This window comes from Centruroides vittatus, unplaced genomic scaffold (assembly GCF_030686945.1).
Source record: "Centruroides vittatus isolate TY-2023 unplaced genomic scaffold, ASM3068694v2 scaffold_1444, whole genome shotgun sequence".
Taxonomy (NCBI): Eukaryota; Metazoa; Arthropoda; class Arachnida; order Scorpiones; family Buthidae; genus Centruroides; species Centruroides vittatus.
Genome location: NW_027122679.1, coordinates 1,765,014 through 1,787,340, shown reverse-complemented (window position 1 = coordinate 1,787,340; position 22,327 = coordinate 1,765,014). Strand labels below are relative to the sequence as shown.

At 29.2% G+C, this 22,327-nt stretch overlaps 1 protein-coding gene across 2 annotated transcripts in view; it reads left to right on the top strand.

The window, feature by feature from the left end:
- The first annotated feature begins 425 nt into the window (after positions 1–425).
- LOC136987084 (activin receptor type-2A-like) overlaps positions 426–22,327 on the top strand; it is an 81,869-nt gene continuing 59,967 nt past the window's right edge. For both annotated transcript variants that reach the window (XM_067284745.1, XM_067284744.1), the window contains exon 1: positions 426–811. In XM_067284745.1, the coding sequence (XP_067140846.1) occupies positions 733–811 (79 nt within the window). In that variant the 5' untranslated portion in view covers positions 426–732. The remainder of the gene's footprint in view (positions 812–22,327) is intronic.

Below are 22,327 nucleotides of genomic sequence, written 5' to 3'. Positions count from 1 at the left end.
GTTTAGATGGAAATCGTCGAAATTTCGCTCCTATAACCCGCTACGTCAGGTTACAATTTTTATAGCATCGTCGATCTTATCTCGGTGCTAAAGTGTATTGTGACGTATTAAAAAATGATTTATTTTTTAAACGGTAATTTTAGAAGAGAAAACGGCCGGCCGATTATTTTATCCGCTTACATCGTCACCGATGTGAAATATTAAAACGAAAAATCATCAAGTAGAAAAAGAAAAAAAACTATTAATTTCATTAATAGAGTTTGCACGAATATATTTTTAAGAATCGCTAGAAATGTATAAATTTTTTACATCGCATTAAAATGTGCGAAAAATAACTGAACATAAAAAAATATCTATGTATATATTATGTATATATATATATACACATATATACATATTAAAAAAAATGACGTCACAAGCCGGGTCTTTCCTTTCTTGACCGAAGGGGAAGAAATCCGCCATCTTGAAACGATGCAAGCATTGACCCGACCGAAAGCAAACGATGCTGGGATTGTAACTGTTTATTAAGCAAATGTTATGACATTGCGTTGGAGAAAATTGATCAGAGGAATCGTTTACGACATAAATTAAGAAGGTACGAGGAACCCGATCGCTGACAATGTAACGTTTGATCGGAAACGCAGGGGATTTGTTTGTGTGCGATTTCTGTTGTTTTATCTCCGTTCGTACGGTTTACACTTCGCAACTAATGGATTGGGCCAGAAGACGGCAATGACTATACGTATTTATCACGGATACAAGACAATGTACACCTATGTCATCTTAACGTGTTGTTTAGGAATCAGTGCGGGTGAGTCCGGAATTATGGAATTGATTGACTTCTTGGCATTAAATGCTGCTCGGATTACCTCTGACCTATTTCCTGGCTCGTAAATTCCTAGCTCCATGCTAAGTCACCATTTCCATATATTCTCTTGCCATTGTTTACTTTTAATATAAAATTCTTATTTACGGTAAAACCTCCGTTAGCGGACACTCCCGAATAGCGGACATTTTTTATGATCCCAAAACCTTCGAATATGACGTCTCTTATATTTACCTCTAAACAGCGGACCAACTTCGCGATGTCCGCTATTCGGAGGTTCTACTGTACTTCCTTACACCGTAAACTAGTGGTTAACGTGGCTCGGATGCTCTTAATGGTAATTTTATGTAGAAATAATTGCCCAGTGCTGACCTTTTTTACATTTTCTGCTGTTATATTATTTTAAGAATTTTTTTGGAATGTTACACCTTAAAAGTGTCCTGTTGAAATTTTTAAAATGCTTTCTGATGCCACATTATAAATAAATGTACAGTACACATTTGTTAGATTTGTTTTACATTGTGGAGAAGTGGACCGAATATTAAATATGCAAAATTATTGGAAGATGTTGAGCGCGGATTGTTCGTGTTTGATCGAGTCTGTCTAGTTTTTCTTGCCGAAAAATCGATTACCAAAACAAATAACTGATGGGAAAATATATAAACAATGTAATTTTATTGGTTATATAAACAAATTTGCACTTAAATTTACATTTTTTTCATAGATCTTATATAAAGGTAAAATTTATCCTACTTTTCTGTTTGTATTCAAATAAATTTAATTCGTAAGTCATGTTTAAATAAAATTATATAGGATCTGTAGGAAACCTTTTGTATTTTGATTTTTTATACAATACATTTCTAATATTAGTACATTTAAATTGAAATGAGGAATGCACTTCAATTGATTTTAATGTAGAATATTATCATTTTCTCGTAGGCTCTTTTTATTTATCCGGTAAGTGTTTAAAATGAAATCTTTTATTGATTTTCATTTTATTGCAAAATGTAAATGATGACAATGTAACTTTCTGTATGTTTTGATGGTAAATCACAAATATTAAGTAAAATGTAGCATATATCTTAATATTTCTGTTTTATTCTTGAAGATTGCATACAGCAGCTTTACTCTCTGGTCGTCTCATCGTCCTTTAACTTCTGTTATGGCATCAATTGTTTGCCTTATATTTATTGAATAAATTAGAATGATGTGAAGAGCTTTCATTTAATATATGGTAGTTTATTAATAGGAAGTTTTTAATTAAAATTATTTCTGACATCATGTTTAAAAACATTACAGTAGAAAGGTTTAAAAATTTCAATTAGAAATAGTAATTGTTTTTTTTTTTTTTTTTTAATTTTTATAGCTTATAATGTTAACTTTTAGTATATCTTTGTCCTACGATGCTATCTATATCGTAGTTTGAAAATCTTCGACAGTATAGTATGGTCGTTTAACAAATGTAAGTAAACAATTAAAAATTAATTTCATTTTAATTACATCAACAACATTTAATTGTGTGCAAGTTAAAAATGATAAAGAAGAGGTAAATTAATATCATACAAAATTTAAATGAAAGTAAATTAATATAAATGTGACATTCTGCTTTATTTCCACATTTCATTTTCATTTATCATTTATTCATTCCAACTAAGATAATTTATAAAATTAGTGAAGTTATTTTCTATAATATTGTCAAATTGGATATTTTTTGTTTCAGTTATTAAGCTGAACATGGTTGATTTTATTGGTTTATAAGCTATTATAGAAGATATTCAGAAATGATCATAGTTTCTTTGAAATTATTTATTAATATGGAATATATGTATTCTGAATTATTCTTGAATGTTTATTAGCTTTTATATTTATGATTTTATTATCCTGTTTTGTATATTTTATCTACTATTTCTGAACTTTAAGTAAAAAGTTTAATATATCAATTGAAATGTTATGTAAACAGGGACATTTTTCTTTGCATAATAGTATATTTTGAGGATTCTGTTTGTGTATCACAAACTATTTAATTCTATCATTCTATTAAAAATATAAGATATGAAACAGAATTAGAAAATAAAAATTGATGATGATGAAATAATGAAAAACAACTATATTATTTATTGAAAGTATGTTTTAGCTAATATGAATACTGATAGAAATTCTAAGAAAAAAAAAAAATAGTAATAAATGCTAAATTCGGGAAACCAAAACTAATTTTTCATTCAGAAATGTTCTAGTTCTTTTAAAAAGAACATCATCAGCTTTGAAATTGCAAAGTACATTAAAATGAATTTGGAATTTAAAATTTAAAATTATGAGAAAATTACAATTATAATTCGTTGTTATAATGTACTTTGTAATTTCAAAGCTGATGATGATCTTTTAAAAGAATGAAAATGTTTTGGTTTTCTGAATTTAGCACTTTCTCTTATTATTTTAAATATGGCATGAAGTCAAAATGGTATTTTTGTTGATTCTAAGAAAAAACTTCAACTTAACAATAATTTGACAAATAAAATGGTCTAATGGAAAATTCAAAATAATTGGAATTATATTCTATTTTTTTAATTTGTAAACCTAATATTTTCCATATGTTCCATATTGGGTTTACAAATTATAAAAATAGAATATAATTTCAATTATTTTGAATTTTAATAAATATTTATCTTTAGGGTTCTTTAATTATATAACCAGGTCTAAAACTTTAATTTGTTGAATGCAATTTTCAAAAATAAACTTTTTAGGTTTTTATAAATTGTATTCTAAAAAATTTTTAAACTGCTTGGTCCACAGTATTTGGGATTGTATTATTTATTAATTTGTATTTACTCCAATCAAGCAGAAATTTTTTGTCCAATAGAGTTTTCTTAGGTATTATGTTGTATCCGATTAGTGTAGAAATACCCTAGCTGTATCATTTTCTAATAATTCTAAATATCTAGAAGAGATAAAATTATTTTTTAAAATATTTAAAAAATTTTCATAGGTCTGGAATTTGAAATTTCCCACAGTTGTCTGTCTGTTTGTCCTTCCTCAATCTGGAGAACAGAGTTATACCCCGTTCGCACACAATCCACGACTCGCTTCGATCTCGATTTACCTACAATCTGAATTGTGACTGTCGCCAGTCGAACGTTGTGCCGTTCACACAGGTAACTCGCTGGAGAATAACCCGGCTATTGTAAGCGATGATAAAACTGGCATAGCTACTCGGTGAGTCACAAACACCAACACACAAAATGGAAGTTTTGATTAGAAATAAATACTTTTTCTTGCTATATATCTAATAATAGACAGATGTCATCGTCTCTCCAAACATCTTTTTTATTTCTTTGCCGATAGCCTGACACGTGTTCTGTAGCCATCTTGTATTTTCTCACGCGCGTGGGATTGGGGGATCTTTCTTATGACTGGATCTAGTTTCAAGAACTCTCAAGTCAATCGCGATTGAACCTCGTTCTGAAACGAGGTTCAATCGCGAGATTGAAATGGTCGAGGGTGTTCGCACCAAGGCATAGTCGTCGACCTTGGTCACAATCTAGATTGAAATGCTCGTGCGAACGGGATATTAGGTAGATGAAAATTGAGACCAGATAAGGAAAGCATAGGGACTGGAGGCCCCAGTTAACTATATTTGAACTTCTGGTCTTGACCCAGAGTCATGTGATTTTTTAAAATTAAAATATGATAAAACAGATTGTAGCCTGGCATTGGGACAATGTCACAAAAATCCAATTTTTACCAGTAATTTTTATGATATTTGTCAATAAGTCAAAAAGAGTATATTGCCTTATTAAAGTATTTTGAATATGATCTTACTGAAAACTTAAATTTAATAGCGTTCAAGTGCTTCTGCTATGATTGATCAATAAAACAAAACTGCTTTATTTAGATTGCTAAATTATTTATTTGAAAAGAAATGTTTTGGTCTGTTCTAACCTGAGGCTGGTTTAAAGTCAGACCAAAAACATTTGTCGTCAAATAAATAGTTTGGCTATCTAAAAAAAGGCAGTTTCGTTTTATTTTATTGATTAGTCATAGTAAAAGATGGTGTTAAGATTTAGCATAGTTGAAGATTAACGTGCATCTCTTTGACATTATTGTTTCTCAATTAAGAATTTTTATTAGAAAAACAATAATGCATGAAGATTATAACCCTTCTTTTGATTTAAAATCACAATTATTTGGAATATCTAAAATAATTTTATTTCTATTCTGAGATCACAAACATTCTGGGAAATTTCAAATTCCAGACCTATGAAAATTTTAAAAATATTTTAAAAAATAATTTCATCTCTTCTAGGTATTTCTACACTGATCAGATACATCATAATACCTAAGAAAACTCTATTGGACAAAAAATTTCTGCTTGATTGGAGTAAATACAAATTAATAAATAATACAATCCCAAATACTTTTGGACCAAGCAGTTTAAAAATTTTTTAGAATACAATTTAGAAAAACCTAAAAAGTTCATTTTTGAAAATTACATTCAACAAATGATAAATTAATAAAATTTTGTTTTTTAACCATCTTGAGATGCTAAAACTAAAATTTTAAAATTACTTTGCTTCTTTTATATTTTTAGCTATAATAACTCAAGATATTTTAAGTCATATTTTATTAATGATTTTAATATCTTAGATATTTGAAATTTTAGTAAGAAAATACTGCATGAGTGATGTTTATTTTTAGTGTAGTAGTAAATAGAAAACAAAGTACCAGTTACTGTATTTCCTTGATTTTAAGATGCGTATTTTTTTACATATTAATGTCTGAAATCCGGATGTGTCTTATATTCATTGTTAAAAGACAACCAGTTTGACTACTGGTAGAATTCTGAGCAAGTTGGAATATAGTTTATCATTATCTGCATGTAAGCAAACTTCATCATATCTATTGATTCTATCATTATTTCTGTTATGCGCATGGGTAATGCTAGTGTTGTATTCAGTTAAGATTTGATCATTACTTACCATTTGAAAACATAATATTATGTTGCAATATTGAAACAAAAAATATACATTCAAAAAGTGCATGGAAACAATACTGGTGGCATAGATAAATATATTATGTTTATTTATTTTAACATTTCAATCAAAATAAAAATGAAAGATTATTTAGATAGAATTATGCCATTATAGATTAGCAAAGAAAATTTTTTGCACTTTCAGTAGTTCATTTGTAATTGATGACGTCTTAAAGTTGATGGAAATTGCCAGCAAAATTAAGATTCCAGTTAGGATTAACAACTGGTTCCACCAATCATCTCTGATGATAATCAAGGTCGAAAGAGATGATTGGTTGATCCCGTTGCTCATTGTCGTGTTATTTTGCTGCTCGCGTGCATACTTTTAGCAGTGAAGAAATACATTAATCAAGTATTTTTTATATATATATTTTGTGCACATCTATATTATTTTTCTATAAAACTTTATCCACAGTCTTACCGAAATAATGTCGTAATGTAACATTTATATTTATAGCATCCATTTGTAATTTCAGAAGTCTTTTCAGCTATGTAGAAATAGTTACATTATAAATGGTTTGATGTTCTGCACTACAGAGTTTTTATATTTTCACTAATATTTAAATGCAATGAACACTTTTTCAATTATAACTATTATAAAACAAACAATTAAAAAATTCACATTAAATTATAAATATTTTTAATAAAATATAATATTTATCCACTAATGACTATATTGTTCCATTATCATGCAATCTAAGGATTTTTAAATAAGGATATAAAATTCTGAGAATATTTTCTTACTGCAAAATTTTCATTTTTGTATTTCTAAAATTTTTTAAATCATTTTATGTGTGTTTTTAACATAATGTTTTAAAAAACTTTTAAAAAATTATGCAAAATTACCAGAAATTTTTAATCATTTATAATGAGAATGAAAAAGGTAAAAATAACTGAAATGAATTTCACATTAAGTATGTTATAAATTTTTTATTATATGTTTACTTTTTGATTTGTAAGTAATTTAATAAGAATTATCAATCGGCAGGTCTTATATTCTCTATATTTCTTTAATTTAATTTTCTGTTTTTTATTTTTGGAATTGACAAAAATAAGATTAACTTTTTCGTAGTAATTATATTGGTCTGGAATCGAAGTTATGGGTAGTGTAATTGAGAACACATGCACAAGTTAAGCAGGAGTTGGGGGGCCTTCTGTGCATTGATCTTCTCTTTCAGAATATTCTTAATTTGTTTCTAGTTATTAAATTTAATACAAAATGACTGCGTTATGCCTACCTATAGTCTAAATTACGTATCTTTATACTTAATTAGCCATATTATAGCCCAGTTAAAACTGGCAGTATTGTTTGCTTATCATAGTAAAGTTAGAATTATTAAGATTAGATTTTACCAATAAGTTGAAATAGTATAATAAAGTTTTATTGTATTATCTCTACGTACTAATTTTATAGACTCTGAGCACTTTAAACTGGCAGTGTTTCGATCCTTGATAAAACATGTGCTCACACATTGCACAAATGTCTGTGATACTTATAATGAGTTAGAATACATAAGAAACGTAGCGGTTCAACATGGGTACCGGAGGAAAGTAATCGACGACCTGATTATGAGAATGCATAAATGTAAACAGGACCAGCAACAACCCCAAACTGGGCAAAGAAGAAATTTAGTTCTGGATTATATACCGTTTCTAAGTAAAGTAGTTAAGAAAGTAGCGAGGCATAGGAATCTGCACGTAATATACAGGCATAACCCAACAGTGTACGGCATTTTGAGAAACGATAAGAGAAAAGAAAAGCACGACAACAGAACAGGAATATATTCCATCCCAATTAGAGACCATCAATTTAACACTGATCTAGTATATGTCGGCACTATGAGGAGGAGCCTAAAACAGAGAGTATATGAGCATAAGCAGTCGGTGAACAGGAATGTTGATTCTACGATACTGGCAGCATTTGCGAAAGAACAAGGGATAACGGTGTTTTGGGATAAAGCCTCGATTGTGAGGGCCGCAAGATCAAGACAAGCTGTTAAGCACATTGAAAAAATGGAAATACACAGAGCTCATTTAACCACAAACTGCATCAACCATAGAGATGCAGACACGTTAGCTTCAGCCTGGAAATCCTTCTTTGATAACGTAAATTAACAGAGCATTGTTAAAGCGACAGAGATCATTAAAACGCCACTTTTAGTTTATTGTTATATTTAATGTAAATATTTTACGATGGCTAGGTAGATATGTTACTACCTTTTTGTTTTACGTTTGGATTAACGCGCAAGTGCCTTACCGACAATTTGCGTGAGTGCAATAGAAGTTTGTTTATATTTCGTAAATTTAGAACTCTTCGTTCTTATTTTCATAATTTTATAATTCTATGTTCTTTTTTGCTATATGTTTAACTGATGAAGGCTGCTTAAAGCAGTTGAAAACATTTTTACGTAATTAAAATACTGCTGGAACGAAAAAAAGGTTGTTATTTTACTATATTGTTCAAGACTTGAGTTTTTAATTATTTTGAGTGAACTAGTTCTGGATTGTGAATGCATTGGAATCTTCATATTAAGATGTTCAGATTTCATATGAGTGTTTGATTTACAAACCATTTTTCAAGAATATTTATTTTAACAGGACCTAGATATAAATGTTTTTTCAAGTTCTTTAAGTAGTTATTTATTGCAACATTCAATGTTAGAAATCATGGCATATATGCCAAATGCTTTGAACTATAAAATGAAAACTGTGTATTTCTAAATTTCAAGTGTTGAATGGACAGTGTAATTCTTGAATAATGTGTTTTGCAGTATTGTTGATAATTTGTATTGAACAATCAGTTCCATAAATCTTGTCAGTAAATTGTTAATGAATATGATTTACTCTTTTTGTTCATCTATAATAATAAAATATTTTATGAACAGAAAGACATTGTTTTGGATGTGAAGAAAGGCTACAAACTCCCTGCGTACCTTGCCAGGCCAGAAGTGTGTCATTAAACATTACTTCTCACCTGGGACTTCCCTATCCATCTTGTCTTGCTTATTAGAGAATTGTCGGACCTTATCATCAATATAAAATAAAATATTTGTTGTTAAATTTTACATCAAAGATGTTTGATACAAAGTGGATTTTTATCACAGTTTATTTATTTTTATATATATTATTTATTTATATTTTTAAAAAATCATTTTTCTGTTTGATTTAGAGCTCCATTAAAAATAACATTTCAAAATGATTACTTGTTTACCTGAAACATCCAAGAACTTTATTTATATATGAGTGATTGGATATAAAATGTAATCAGTAACCATATGATTTATTTTTTCATGTAATTTTTAACTTGTTTCTAAAATATATCTTCATCCTGGATAAAGATCTTGTATGTTTACTCAATTTTTTCAATTTTAAATCATTTTTGTCTTTATGAATTAAATATACTTTTTGAATAATACAAATGGAAACTCATATATTTATATCAATATATAGTAACTGTGAAGTTTTGCCATATCTATTTTGCTATCTGTTTTGGAATCTTAATGTAATTAGTAATTATAAACAGTATTTTAATTAATTTATTAATACTTGGAATAAATCTCTTAATCAGAATTAATTGTAAAATAAAAACAGAATGAGGATTTACAAATTTGAGTTTGATTTAAGTTTGGTTACCAATATCAGTATTTACTCCTTATCATACTAAATCTGTTATTTTTTCTAAACTGTAATAAACTTGTCTGTAATGACAGATAATGAAAAAATATTTTGAAAGATACTAATAGCATTAATCAGATGTTACAGTGTCATTATAATGACAGTGCTGTAGATTTCTACAAATAAAAGTATGCTTTAGAAATTACTACTGAATTCTTTATAAGGTAACCAGAATTATGCAAATTTTAAGTGCATATTATGAAGTGATACAAATGAAGATATGCATTTTGGTTAAATTTACTTACATTTTTTAATATTTTTGAGAAATGAGCAAATATAACAATACAGAATTCATTTTTGTTTATTTCCTTTCAATTTATGTACATAATTTGACTAAAGAGTGTTGATTATATTTTTCTAAAGAATAGTTTGTATTAAAAACTTAACAATCTTGGTCTTTCCTTGGACATGACCTTTTTGATTTACCATGTTGACAATATCAGATGTGTTGAAATTCATTTGTAAATGTATTTCCAGGTTTAGTTCTGTCAGGGAATTTGTATCTGGTCAAAAAATATTCTTAAAATATGAGAAAGTTGTTTCAACTTCTGTGCTACTAGTAGATACTTTGTAATACTGCAATTAGAAGTTTACTTAACAGAGAAATTTTTAGATTCTCAAACTCAGAAGCACAAAAATCTCCATTATTTGTAGGTTTACTCCATGATTTCTGGACAAGTTAGCTTTATAGTAAGCAATTTCAATATCTAGAATTTCCTGCTGTACTCCTCAGGTATTGCGTAAATTGCACAGAATCTACATGTAGTGAATATGTTACAATTACTTGCACACTACAAATTACATGCTTTCTGAAATTTTGGTATAGATCTTGGAAAAATATAATTTATTTAAAATTGATTGATACAGAAATTTAAATTTTGTGGTAGTGGCATGAGGAAATGATGTTCTGATCATTATTTTTTCTTTCTACAACACTGCAAGATGGGAGGGAGATTTTAGGCACTCATTTATATTCAATTTTATTTAAAATGTTACTCACGAAAAACCCGTAACCAGTGCGTAACATACAATATCAGTCACTACAAACGTTTTCAAAACCCCCTATGGGTTACGGGTTTTTCGTGAGTAACATTTTATTTTATACACCCGGTGTGCAGTTGTTCGTCATCAATTTTATTTATTATAACATTTTAGCAGCTTAATATTTCATAATACATTCATATTACCAGTAATTTGATTTTATGTGCAAAATTTTTAAAATCGGTCTTCATAAATTTTATGCATAAATATGCAATTTATGAAAAATGATTCAAAACTTCTTTTTAATCAGCTAGTAATACTGTAATTGTATTTTCTTGATAATATTTAACCATGTTCTGGGTATAGTTCAACCAGTACACAAAATGTATGTTTTATGCATTTTGGTTGCATTAATAATTTATAATAATTATAAAACTAAATAACTTTTTCTTAATGATTTTTAATCTTAATGATCTTCAATTTTAATAATTTTTGAAGAAGTAAATACCATTCATAAGCATCATTAAAATAAATATAAGGTCAAAGAAGAATGACGGACATTCAAGTAATGTGAAAATAGAAAAATGTAGTATAGGCTTGTGATTATAGATTTTCTTAAATTAAAATATTTTTTTTTAATGTAAGAAGAAAAATTTAAATTTTCATTTCAGAAGATGCAAAAGAACATGCTGTTCTTAATTAGAATGTGAATGATGCAGAAAGGAACTGTGTGCTGAGTGAATTTCACTAGATTCTTTTAAATCATTTAAGATTCAAAATTTGCTTTGCTTAAAAACAAATTTGACTTACTTATTTTGCAACTTTTTTTATTCCTGCTTTATTTTCTTTGTATTCAGTCATGTATGACTTCCTAAAATCATCATCATTTTGTAAATTTTTCAACTGGAATTTTAATGTATGAATCTAAAAGAATACAACAAAGGAAAAGTTTGTGTTGAAGTAATTTTAAAGGCCATAGCAGGATAAGCATGGTGAATCAACCTCAGTCAGATAATGGGATGAAAATTGGAACCAAAAGTAGGTATCAGTGAATGATAATTAATGCCCAATATTGGATCAATTTTTTATGAATTTTGAGATTATGTATATATATATATATTTTGAATTTTTCAAAATATCACAGTTTCTTTGTATCAAATTGCAAAGTAAAAAATATATTATTAAATTGTATAAAATTATATTATATTATATAAAATTGAGACACACAGATTGTGTATTTGAGAAAATTTTCTAGCATAAATTCAAATGAAAAAAACTTAAGTTTTCAAAAAAAATGATTTTACTGGTTCAGAATGGATGATAATTTCAAAAATTTTTAGATGTCTTTATATTATCCTTTATCTATACTACAAAAATTGTAGACTTTATTTGCCAAATGCAACAGTCATACTTTTAGAACTGCATTGTAGTTTTTTATGCTGTGAATTATTTCTTTAGGAAAGGAACATTAATCCACACCAATGCTTGCCTTGGGACACTGTTAACTGCTGATGGTGAGTGGATCCATGTTGTCCCTGGTCCCTTCATGGGACCAGGGACAACATGGTCCACTCACCATCTGAGAATTTGTCGAAGAATTTGAAAAGAATTTGTTGCTCGCGTTTATGTACCCTCCAAGACCATGGAGGTTCTCTCCCCCTTGATATGGGATGTACAGTACATACCCATTTGTTTATGTGCAGATCCTTTGGCAAAGTAGCCGTTAAGGGCCAGTTCTCCTGGTTTCAGGTTGTTTTTTGTACATACAGTTGTTCTCTTTTGTTCCCTCCCAAGACATGGAGGATTTGTCTGTCTTTCCCCCAATCGGGGTTGTACATTCGTACATATATGTTTATTGAGCTCCAAGGCAAGTCAGCCGTAATGGAGCTCTTACTGCCTCAAAACGAAGGCAGTTATTCTGTATACCACTGTATTTTGGCTATTTGTACTTTTTTGTATTTAATAAATGGCACTTGGCAGGTGCTCTGAGATGTCATGTTTCACACTTTCCTATCTAACTTTCTATTCTCTTCACTCATCTCACTTCTACTATAACTCTTGATCTTTCCTTTCCAAGGCTGTACCTTTAGGTGGACGCCTTCTAATCCTTTAGTAAATGTAAGTGTAAATGATGGTGAGTGGGTGACAGACATCTGGGCAACAAAATAAGAGATGAACAATAGACGAATGCAATTTTATTTGTTTTCTTTATAAAAATCACTACTATTTTAACTATATAAAAAAACATTACTATTTTCTATTGATCTACTACCCAGTAAATTTAAGTAATAATTTTTAAGAAATGATTAATTTGTTTCTTAAAAAATATTATTTAAATTTACTAGTTAAAAGAATGAATTTGTAATTAACAAACATATTTATACAGATTACTTACTATATTTATTTATTTTTACAAGTACAGTAGAGCATCGATTATCCGACTTAATTGGGGACTGGGGTTGGTCGGATAACCGAAAAGTATGAAAAAATACATTATTAGTATAGTGTATTAGGCCTGGTTTAAATACTAGCCTCCCTTTCATGGTCGAGCCAGTGCTGCCAGCTAAAACATGCAAAAATTTAACAAAAATAATATTAAAGTAGCCAAGACATAAACAAATATTGTAGTGCCACATCACTAGTGGACATTTGAATTTGCCGACTAGAACGCGGTCGGTTAACTGATAAGTCGGTTAATCAGGGGTCGGATAATCGATGCTCTACTGTAAATAGAAAAGTCTCAAAGAATAGTTGATATCTACCACCAAAATTAATAAATATACTTAAAAACAAAGACAATAATTACATAAAACTAAAAATACATTATATTATTCATTAAATACAATATAAATTAAAATAAAAAAGTATAAAAGTTCTTTGAAAGAATTTGTTTTCAAAGAACTGCTTTTCTTTAATGTGCTTTGTAAATTGCTTCTGACTTACAATAATTAACAATGCTATAGTACATTATTTGAAAACATTTCCTTTTCCTAAGTTGGAAATAATTTGTAACTCATACTTCATAAGTCTTAACCATATACAGTGAAACCTCGCTTAATGAGCATAATTTGTTCCAGAGTCTTACTCGTAATGCGAAACACTTGTTAAGCGAAACAATTTTTTCCATAGAAATTAATGTAAAATACGATAATGCATTCCATGCCAAAAAAGTGCTTAAATGTTTTATGTATAACGTTTATTTAAAAAAAAAAAATTGTACAATATACTCTGTTAAGCAGCGTAAATCATCATCATCAGTGTTCTTCTAGTGTGGAATGAACCATCCTGGAGTGAGAATTCGAGCTGCAGAAACAAAAAAAAAATTGCAGCTAATATGTTTGATAAACACTCCAAACGATATGCCAAATTCTTGGGTTATATAAAGGCTATAATTAAATATTAGAAATTAATTAGTTTTACTAGAGGTAGGCAGTTATGTTTTCATCTGGTATTAAATTTAATAATTATAAATAGTTAATTTTTAATTCAGACATTTCTAAAATTTAACTTGGAATCGGTCATTAAATTTAATGACCCAAGAATTTTGCATATTGTTTGGCGTGTTTATTATATAATGGGCTCTGGTTGTTGCTGTTTATAAGTAATATGTGTGAACACAAGTTTGGAAAAATATGTGATCACAAGCGACACTAAGATGCTAGCGGAACGAGTGCTAAACACAGACTGATGGAGCATGCCGCATGCGCACAATTTGGGACTTCCCCTCTCCTCATCAGTCGTTATGTGAAATATCGCTCGTTAAGTGAGGTAAATTTTTACAATTTGTTTTGCTCGTTATGCGAAATACTCATTGTGTGAGGTGCTCGTTAAGCGAAGTTTCACTGTATATATATATATATATATATATATGACTTATGTATCTGCCAAATTGTATGCTTGCTAAGCATACAGAAATTAATAAGTTTATTAATAAGTTTTTGTCTGGGCGACAGAAACTTAATAATTTTTGTATGATGACAGTTGCCCGGTTAACCACTGCCTACCTTGACTGTCACCCATTGTGAATCACCCACTTGATATTGCCTAGTTGTCCTGCTTGCCTTTTTATACCATCATTATTTTGTCAACGTTATATGAACTGTCTTCTCTTCTTCAGTATGGTATTTCCTAAGATACATTATTTTTCTATTTTTTAATACAATTTTGTAATTTATATAACAAAGTTTAGTTTTTTACATACATTTTTCCTTGTTTTTTTTTATCAACATGACATCTCTGCAGTAAGTTTGTGTGAAACAATGGTAAATTTGTTAAAAATTTGTATATTCTTCCAGATTATTAAATTAAATGAATTGTGTAGTGATGTGTGCTACTTCTGTTATGTTTTTAAATCATTCAGTTTCTGTTTCATTAGATTTAGAGTGTGTGAACCCAAGTCTTTGAAAAGGACCAAAAATATTTGTCACTAAAGAGACTTTTGCTGATTTAAAAGATTGAGTGAGTTTTAATATCTTTTGAAGTAGTTATTATTATATTATTTTTAGATCTGTTGTTTCAGAATCTTTGAACTGACTAAATTTCCCACTTCACTTAGCTTCCTGCCAAACTTGTGTTTATTTTTATTTTCTCCCTCCTCTCCGGATAGGTAGGGTTTTTGCTTGATGCATAGATTTTTTTTACAGAATTTCATTTCAGTTATTGTTTATTTCTATGCCATTATTATCATTTAAGTTATTATCAGTTTTTGATATGTATACACTTTCTTTAAACTTTCTGATGTACCTGCATGTCTTCTTCATAATCAAGGATTTTTAGATTATTTTTATCTATTTTGCACTTATTCACAGTACAATGTTTGTAAAATGCAGAATTTATTCAAATTTAAATTGGTTTCATGTTCTTCACAAGAAAATGTAAAACTGGAACTGGTTGCAAATATCAAAAAATATAACTTTTTCCAGCAAAATGTTTATTCATGGAACAAACAAATGTTTTTGGCCTGATTTATAGGCCAACTTCAGGTCTACCGTCAACTCTGATACAAGCAACATTCTATTTGAGTTGACTATAGACCTGAAGTAGACCTATAAATCAAGCTGAAAACATTTGCTTGTTCCATTAATAAACATTTTGCTGGAAAGAGGAAAATGTTATATTTTTCGATATTTTACGTTTTTTAAATAGTGATAAAAATTTTCTTTTTATTCTGACTGTGATTTATGTATAATTTGAAGTTTTTACATGTGTGAGGGATGCTATGTACTGTTGCCTCTGAGTGCTGTTTTTATTGTGAATGTGTATCCAAAAATAAACAAAAGAAAGGAGTGCTAAAATGGCCTATGGTTGCAATTTTGAGTTGTAATTTGAAGTGTTCAAAGAGTGGCAGTTGAGCAAACCCATCAAGTTTAGTTGTAAATTGAATATTCTTTAATTAAATCTTATAGTTAATTAATCATTTTGTAGTTTTATGGCATTCTGATACATCAATGGACTGGACTGGTAGAAGCTAATAATACTAAATTTGATTTTTTACATATTTGTGTGTTATGTTTCTTTTGGTTTTAATACTAGATCTGTTATTTTATTATTAGATGGTATTAGAGTTATATTATATTTGTACAGACATTTATTTATATATAGAAACTTTTTGTAGTATTTTTCATTATTATATCTATTAGTTTCTGCTTTTTCCCACTTTATTACTCTATTTGGATAGTTATTTAGTATCATTTTCTCTTTGAAATTTGATATACTAAAACCTGCCCAAAACAGTTCCTGAATAAAATGGAAACTTGTCTAAATGGAAAAATATTTGGTACCATGTGATTGCAGTTTACACAGGTTTTACTGTCTTTCTTTTTCTTTAACCTGCCGATTTGTAGTTCTGTTTGATTTTTTTGTATTCCAGACAGATGTTTCTTTTAATATAGTATGAGTTACAACCTATGATTTTGTCTGTCACATAGTCTTTTTGTAAGTGGATATTTCTATCTTATTTTCATATCTTTGAATTTAATGTGTAAAAAGTTTAATATATTTTTATTTTCTTTTTTTTCATTTCAAATTGCAATTCTTAGCAGTAATTGTTTATGATATTTTTAAGGTTATTAATGTTAATATTGTTACATTTGTAAATGATCAGTATGTCATCAATGTATCTTGTGTATAGTATTATGCCTTTTATTTCCTTGATCATTGAGTCTAAAGAAATAATTCACAGCAAATTCAAGAGGGTTAAAAGAAAAATACAGTAATACCTTGGTTTTTGTTGATTTCGGTTATCGTAGATTTTTTTTTTCCACGAAAAATTTGTCTTGGTTTTCACTGATTGCCTCAGATTTTGTCGGCATGCTCAAGTGACCTCGCAGCTAATTTTGCAAAAACAAAGGGCTAACCACACGTTTTCCAACACAGTGTGGTGTTACTTCTTGTTGTGTGAACATTACCCCGCGATGGCCCACCATTGGCCAACGGTTCCATTCCCTGAACACTGGGAGTTCGGTCATGGGTTTGCACTTCGCCAGGGTGTGCTGGCTTTAAGTTTTCCAGGTTTTCTTCACGTCTGTAACGCCTGAATAGGGGCCAGTTACCCTTAAATGGATTTCCCGGAAGACATTATTCCCTCGATATGACCATCATAATCGCATACAACTGCTATTACATCACAATTACATCACACTTTACCACAGGGCGATATAGGCTAGAAGCTCATGTCTAACTAGCTTCTACAAGATAAGACATTACCCCATGTGTCTAGCCAAACAATTCCATTGCTTTTATCTTAATGCTAACTATCTTATTTTTAATCTCAATGCTTTTATCTTAATGCTAATTAGTCTTTTATGTTAATTTCTTATTGCTTTTAGTATTTAACGCTATATTAATTCTCTATCAAATGTGTTTTTGGTATGTATTTTGGAGTGTCTAGAATGAATTAATTGGATTTACATTGATTCATATGGAAATAATTGCGTCGGCTTTCGTCGGTTTCAGATTTCGCTGATTGTTTTCGGACAGATTATCAATGAAACCCGAGGTATCGCTGTAAAACAATTGATAAAAGGGGCAAATTGTGTGTGTGTGATAAAAATAAATCATGTACCAAATTACAAAAGCAATTTTTCTGAGTTATCTAGCATGTTATGGTGTGAATATACTACTGAATTTAGTTTTTAATTAATTTTTGGAAGAAAATTTCTAAAACTCAAAACTGGGAAAGAGTGCCACGAGTATAAACTTTAGAAAGTAATGTTAAAATTTTATAATATACACAATCTTTTGTTTTGCAGTTATTATAGTAATGGCTATTTTTTACTTTGTGATTTGATGTAAAGAAACTGATATTTTGAAAAATTCAAAAATAAATTTTCATACATATCCTCAAAATTTGTGAAAAATTTAGTCTAATGTTGGTAATTAATCTTTTGCCGATACCTACTTTTGGGACAATGTTTATTCCATTATCTGACTGGAGTTAATTTACAGTAGTTATCCTTCTATGGCCTTTAGATTGTTTTTATGAATGTTTATACTAAATGATACTAATTTTGCAATAAATAATTTCATCAATTACTTTGTAGACGTGGGTCAGCAAATTTCTTTTATCAAGAATGCATTTGTTTATATTTTTCAAGAAAGTGCTTTACAGCAGTGTTTCTCAACCTAGGAGTCGCAGTCAATGCTCCCTCTAATTTTTTTTGTAGATGAGCAGAACATATACTTCTCTGAGCAAAAAAAATTTTTGCTGAGCATATCTATATATATATAATCGAGATGACGTTGATGATGATGCATGAATACTAAAAACTACAGAAAACACATACTCAAAGATACAACACTCACAAATGACACATGCAGAAAATGTCACATTATGCCAGAAACTATACAACACATCACCTCTGGTTGCAAGTTCTTGGCACAGACAGATTATCTACACAGGCATAATCAAGTAGCAAATATAATACACCAAGAACTTGCAAAGAAACACAAATTATTAGATATCCACGAACTATACTACAAGTATATTCCACAGACAGTATTGGAAAACAACACGCACAAAATGTACTATGACAGAGCCATAATCACAGATAAAACAATTTACCACAACAGACCAGACATCACACTCATTGACAAACATAATAAAATCACATACATTATAGACATATCCATTTCAAACACTCACAATATACAAAACACATGCACTGAAAAAATTAGCAAGTACACAGAACTTGCCCAGGAAATAAGGCATCTGTGGAGGATGGATAGGGTGCTTATTGTACCTGTTGTTCTCTCCTCTACAGGTGTCATACCACACACACTGCACAAAAGCCTGGGTACATACATTACAATTGAATAGAAAACACATACATCACACTACAGAAGGCCACTATATTGAATACATGTCATATTGTGAGAAAATTCCTGAATACAGACACACACACTGATACAGGTAAGGTTGACTATAACATAATAATCTTAATCTTCGCTATCGTTACTTTTGTTCGAGCAATGCCGGGCCTACCTGCTAGTATATATATAAAATCTTATTTTTTCCTATAAAAATTAAAATAATTAATTATAAAGTAGAGATTAAAATTCATTTTAAAACATACTTCCATACAAAATATTATCTTTTGTTAATGATTTAATGTATTTAATCGAAATATACGTAGCAATAATCATGTTGCAGACAGAGTGAGAAATAAGTAAACAACAATTCAAATCAGTGTGCATGCTCGCCTGCACGGCAACAATTTGAGCAGTGTGTGGCCACATAGCTTAGAGGGAACATTGGTTGCGAAACAATAATGAAATCATTTTATGAGAAAAAATCATTTATTATAAACTTATAAACATTTTACTTACAATAAGTACACATATAAAGAAAAGAAATTAATGAGATGGTTGCATTTGTTTTTCATTTAAAATTTTCTCCATACGTGAATCTACATTAGAAACACACAACAGCAAATTGTTTTCGAGTGATAAAAGACTATTCCTGTGTTTAGTTTTTAGCGCAACCATAGATGAAAAACCCTTTTCATAGAGATAAGACATCGTAAAAGGGGATTAATATTTTCAATGCTTCTGTGACTAAATTTCCATATTTGTGTTGATGAGCAAGCCAAAATGCATTTAAATCTTCAGATGTAAATTGCGGTTGTAGCATTATGTTGGCAGACATTTTGATGAGCTGGTCGTGAATCTAAACTGGTAACTTAGCAGCGTCAACAACATTTTCACTAAACAAATTCAGTACCCATCTCTTTGAGAAATCATTTTTTCAATTAGTAATAGTAAGGCTTACTGTTGTTATTCCTTTGGGTGGGGGGTTACGAAATATTAATTTTATTTACATTTACTATTTGGGGGTCACGGAGCTAAGAAGGTTGAGAATCGCTGCTTTAGAGTAACACGAGCATTGATATTGTTCTAGATAGGATTTTAGAACTAATTTTTGCTTAACATTCATCTAACAAAATGTCTACATTATTGTTGAAAGTATCGATTAGAATGCAATCTTTATTTAAACTTAGAAATATCTGGAAAGTTTGCTGTACAATATTCTAAAGATAAGTACTAGATCCTTGAAAAATGTTTAGTCTGGAAAAACTTATGGCTTCTGTATCATTGGTTGTCTTCTATATCACAAAAACTTATAACAATGGACTGACTTTTGAAGTTAGCATTGAAAATAGTACATACTTGATAAAATAAAATAACAAATAGATAAGGATTGGACAATAATTTCAAAATTAAGTCTAACATGAGTCACATGCATTATCTCTATAGTATGTAATCTTTATTTTTCTTATTATTCACAACTAGTGATCTATCTGCATCATGAAATATTTGTATATAGGTCTTATAAATAAGTAAAAAGCCAAATACCATTACATACACCAATTTGACTGGTATATGTATCTATATTTAATATTATTAAATCAGTTGTCCAGCTGTTATAATCAATATAGTGGTTGCTTAGTAAATAGATTATATTAAGGAAAACTGAAACAGCTTGTTTTGAATGAGATGAGAGATCACAACTTCAAAATTTGTATTTCTTCCATATTTATAGAATTCAATGATTTCAATGTTTTATTTTTAAAATATTCATTATTTGTTTATCCCCATTCACCTGTGTTGTAATCACTAATGATTATTATACTCACAGTAATTTTGAAATCAAAATTAAACGTATCACATGACTTTTAGTGATATCATATTTAAGTCACACAGTAGTAGTTAAAAATGAAGAAGTTTGCTGAAAAACAATACGAAAAATATTTTTGAGATCAAATCGCATATATAGATTATTTTTCAATAAACTTTCTTTATTTTATAAAGAGTGTTATTTTTTACTTAAATTTATCATTATGAGTCATAAGGAAGTGATAACATAATAATCACTTGATTCTGTTTCACCTTCTGTTGTTTCAAAAAATATCAAGTTTTATTCAGGACAGCATTATTTAAGATTTATTCTTTTTTCTGATCATATAATATTACTCTAAAAGTGTTTTAAAAATTTAATTTGCTCAACTTAAAATAATGCTGACTATTCATTTTTACTTAGTGAAAAGAATTACCAAAAAAAAAAAAAATTCTTATACATTTGACTACAAGAAACGAACTACAAGTTACCAACCATTGAAATTAAAAACTTGATATGTAGAAAACATTTTTTTTTAAGCAGTAAATCCTGTTTACAGTATTAACATTAAATTTTAAAATTTATGGATTTGGAAGCAAAAATTCTATTGTTTAGTAAAAATGGAAATACAGCTGACCCTTGATAATCCGATAGGTATGGGACCAAAGGGGTGTCGGATTACCAAAAGTGTCTGGATTAGCAAAAGTGATTACATATTTGGCATTGTTTTGCTAGCAGTAGCCTACAATATTCCTACATTTTATGAGTAAAATGCTGCTTAGGTTAATATGGAAATGAAACACCCATTTTGGTTAACTAAAACATGTTTATTAAAAGAAATATGGAAGCCAATAAATGTACTGTACATACAGTATGTATAGGCATAAATAATACGGTATGTACAGAACTGCTCACGGAAAACACAAGAAATGTGTGTCATCGTGTAAGAATTGGGTGGGGATATTCATGTCACAACATCCTTCTGTGCAAGCAGAGACGTAATGGGATGGGGACTATGGTGACCTTGATGGGAGGTGTGTCGGACTACCGAGCATGTCGGATTACAAAAGCATCGGATTATCAAGGGTCAGCTGTAATATTGTTTTCATGTTGAATTTCTATATATTTTTCTAATATATAGAACAGAAAGAAACATTTTATTTTATTCTTTTATAGCTATGTATTTTTCAGCTATTAATCCAGATTTATCATACCACAATTTCTAAGGAAACTGAACTTTGTTTCATTCTTTTTATTTCTTAGTAAACTCTAATCTCCAAGATGTACATTTTGGGTTTTCACTCTTCTTCAGTTGGAGCATTCTTGAATGAAATGTACATCTTGGAGATTAGAGTTTACTAAGAAATAAAAAGAATGAAACAAAGTTGAGTTTCCTTAGAAATTGTGGTGTGATAAATCTGGATTAATAGCTGAAAAATATGTAGCTGTAAAAGAATAAAATCCTAAAAAGAAAAAAGGACTAGAAGCTTTACAAATGAAAAGTAACATGTTTGAAAAAAATATCAAAATCTGTGAAATTAACTAGAGTTTTTAAAATATATTTCCATTACTATTTATTAATATGCCGTAATCAAAATGTTTGCTAGAGAAGAAATAAATCTGTATTATAGAAATTGTAATAATTCCATGATTATATCAGTCACTACAAGAATGCTTGCTAGCTGCCTTGTGGAACACCAAGAGG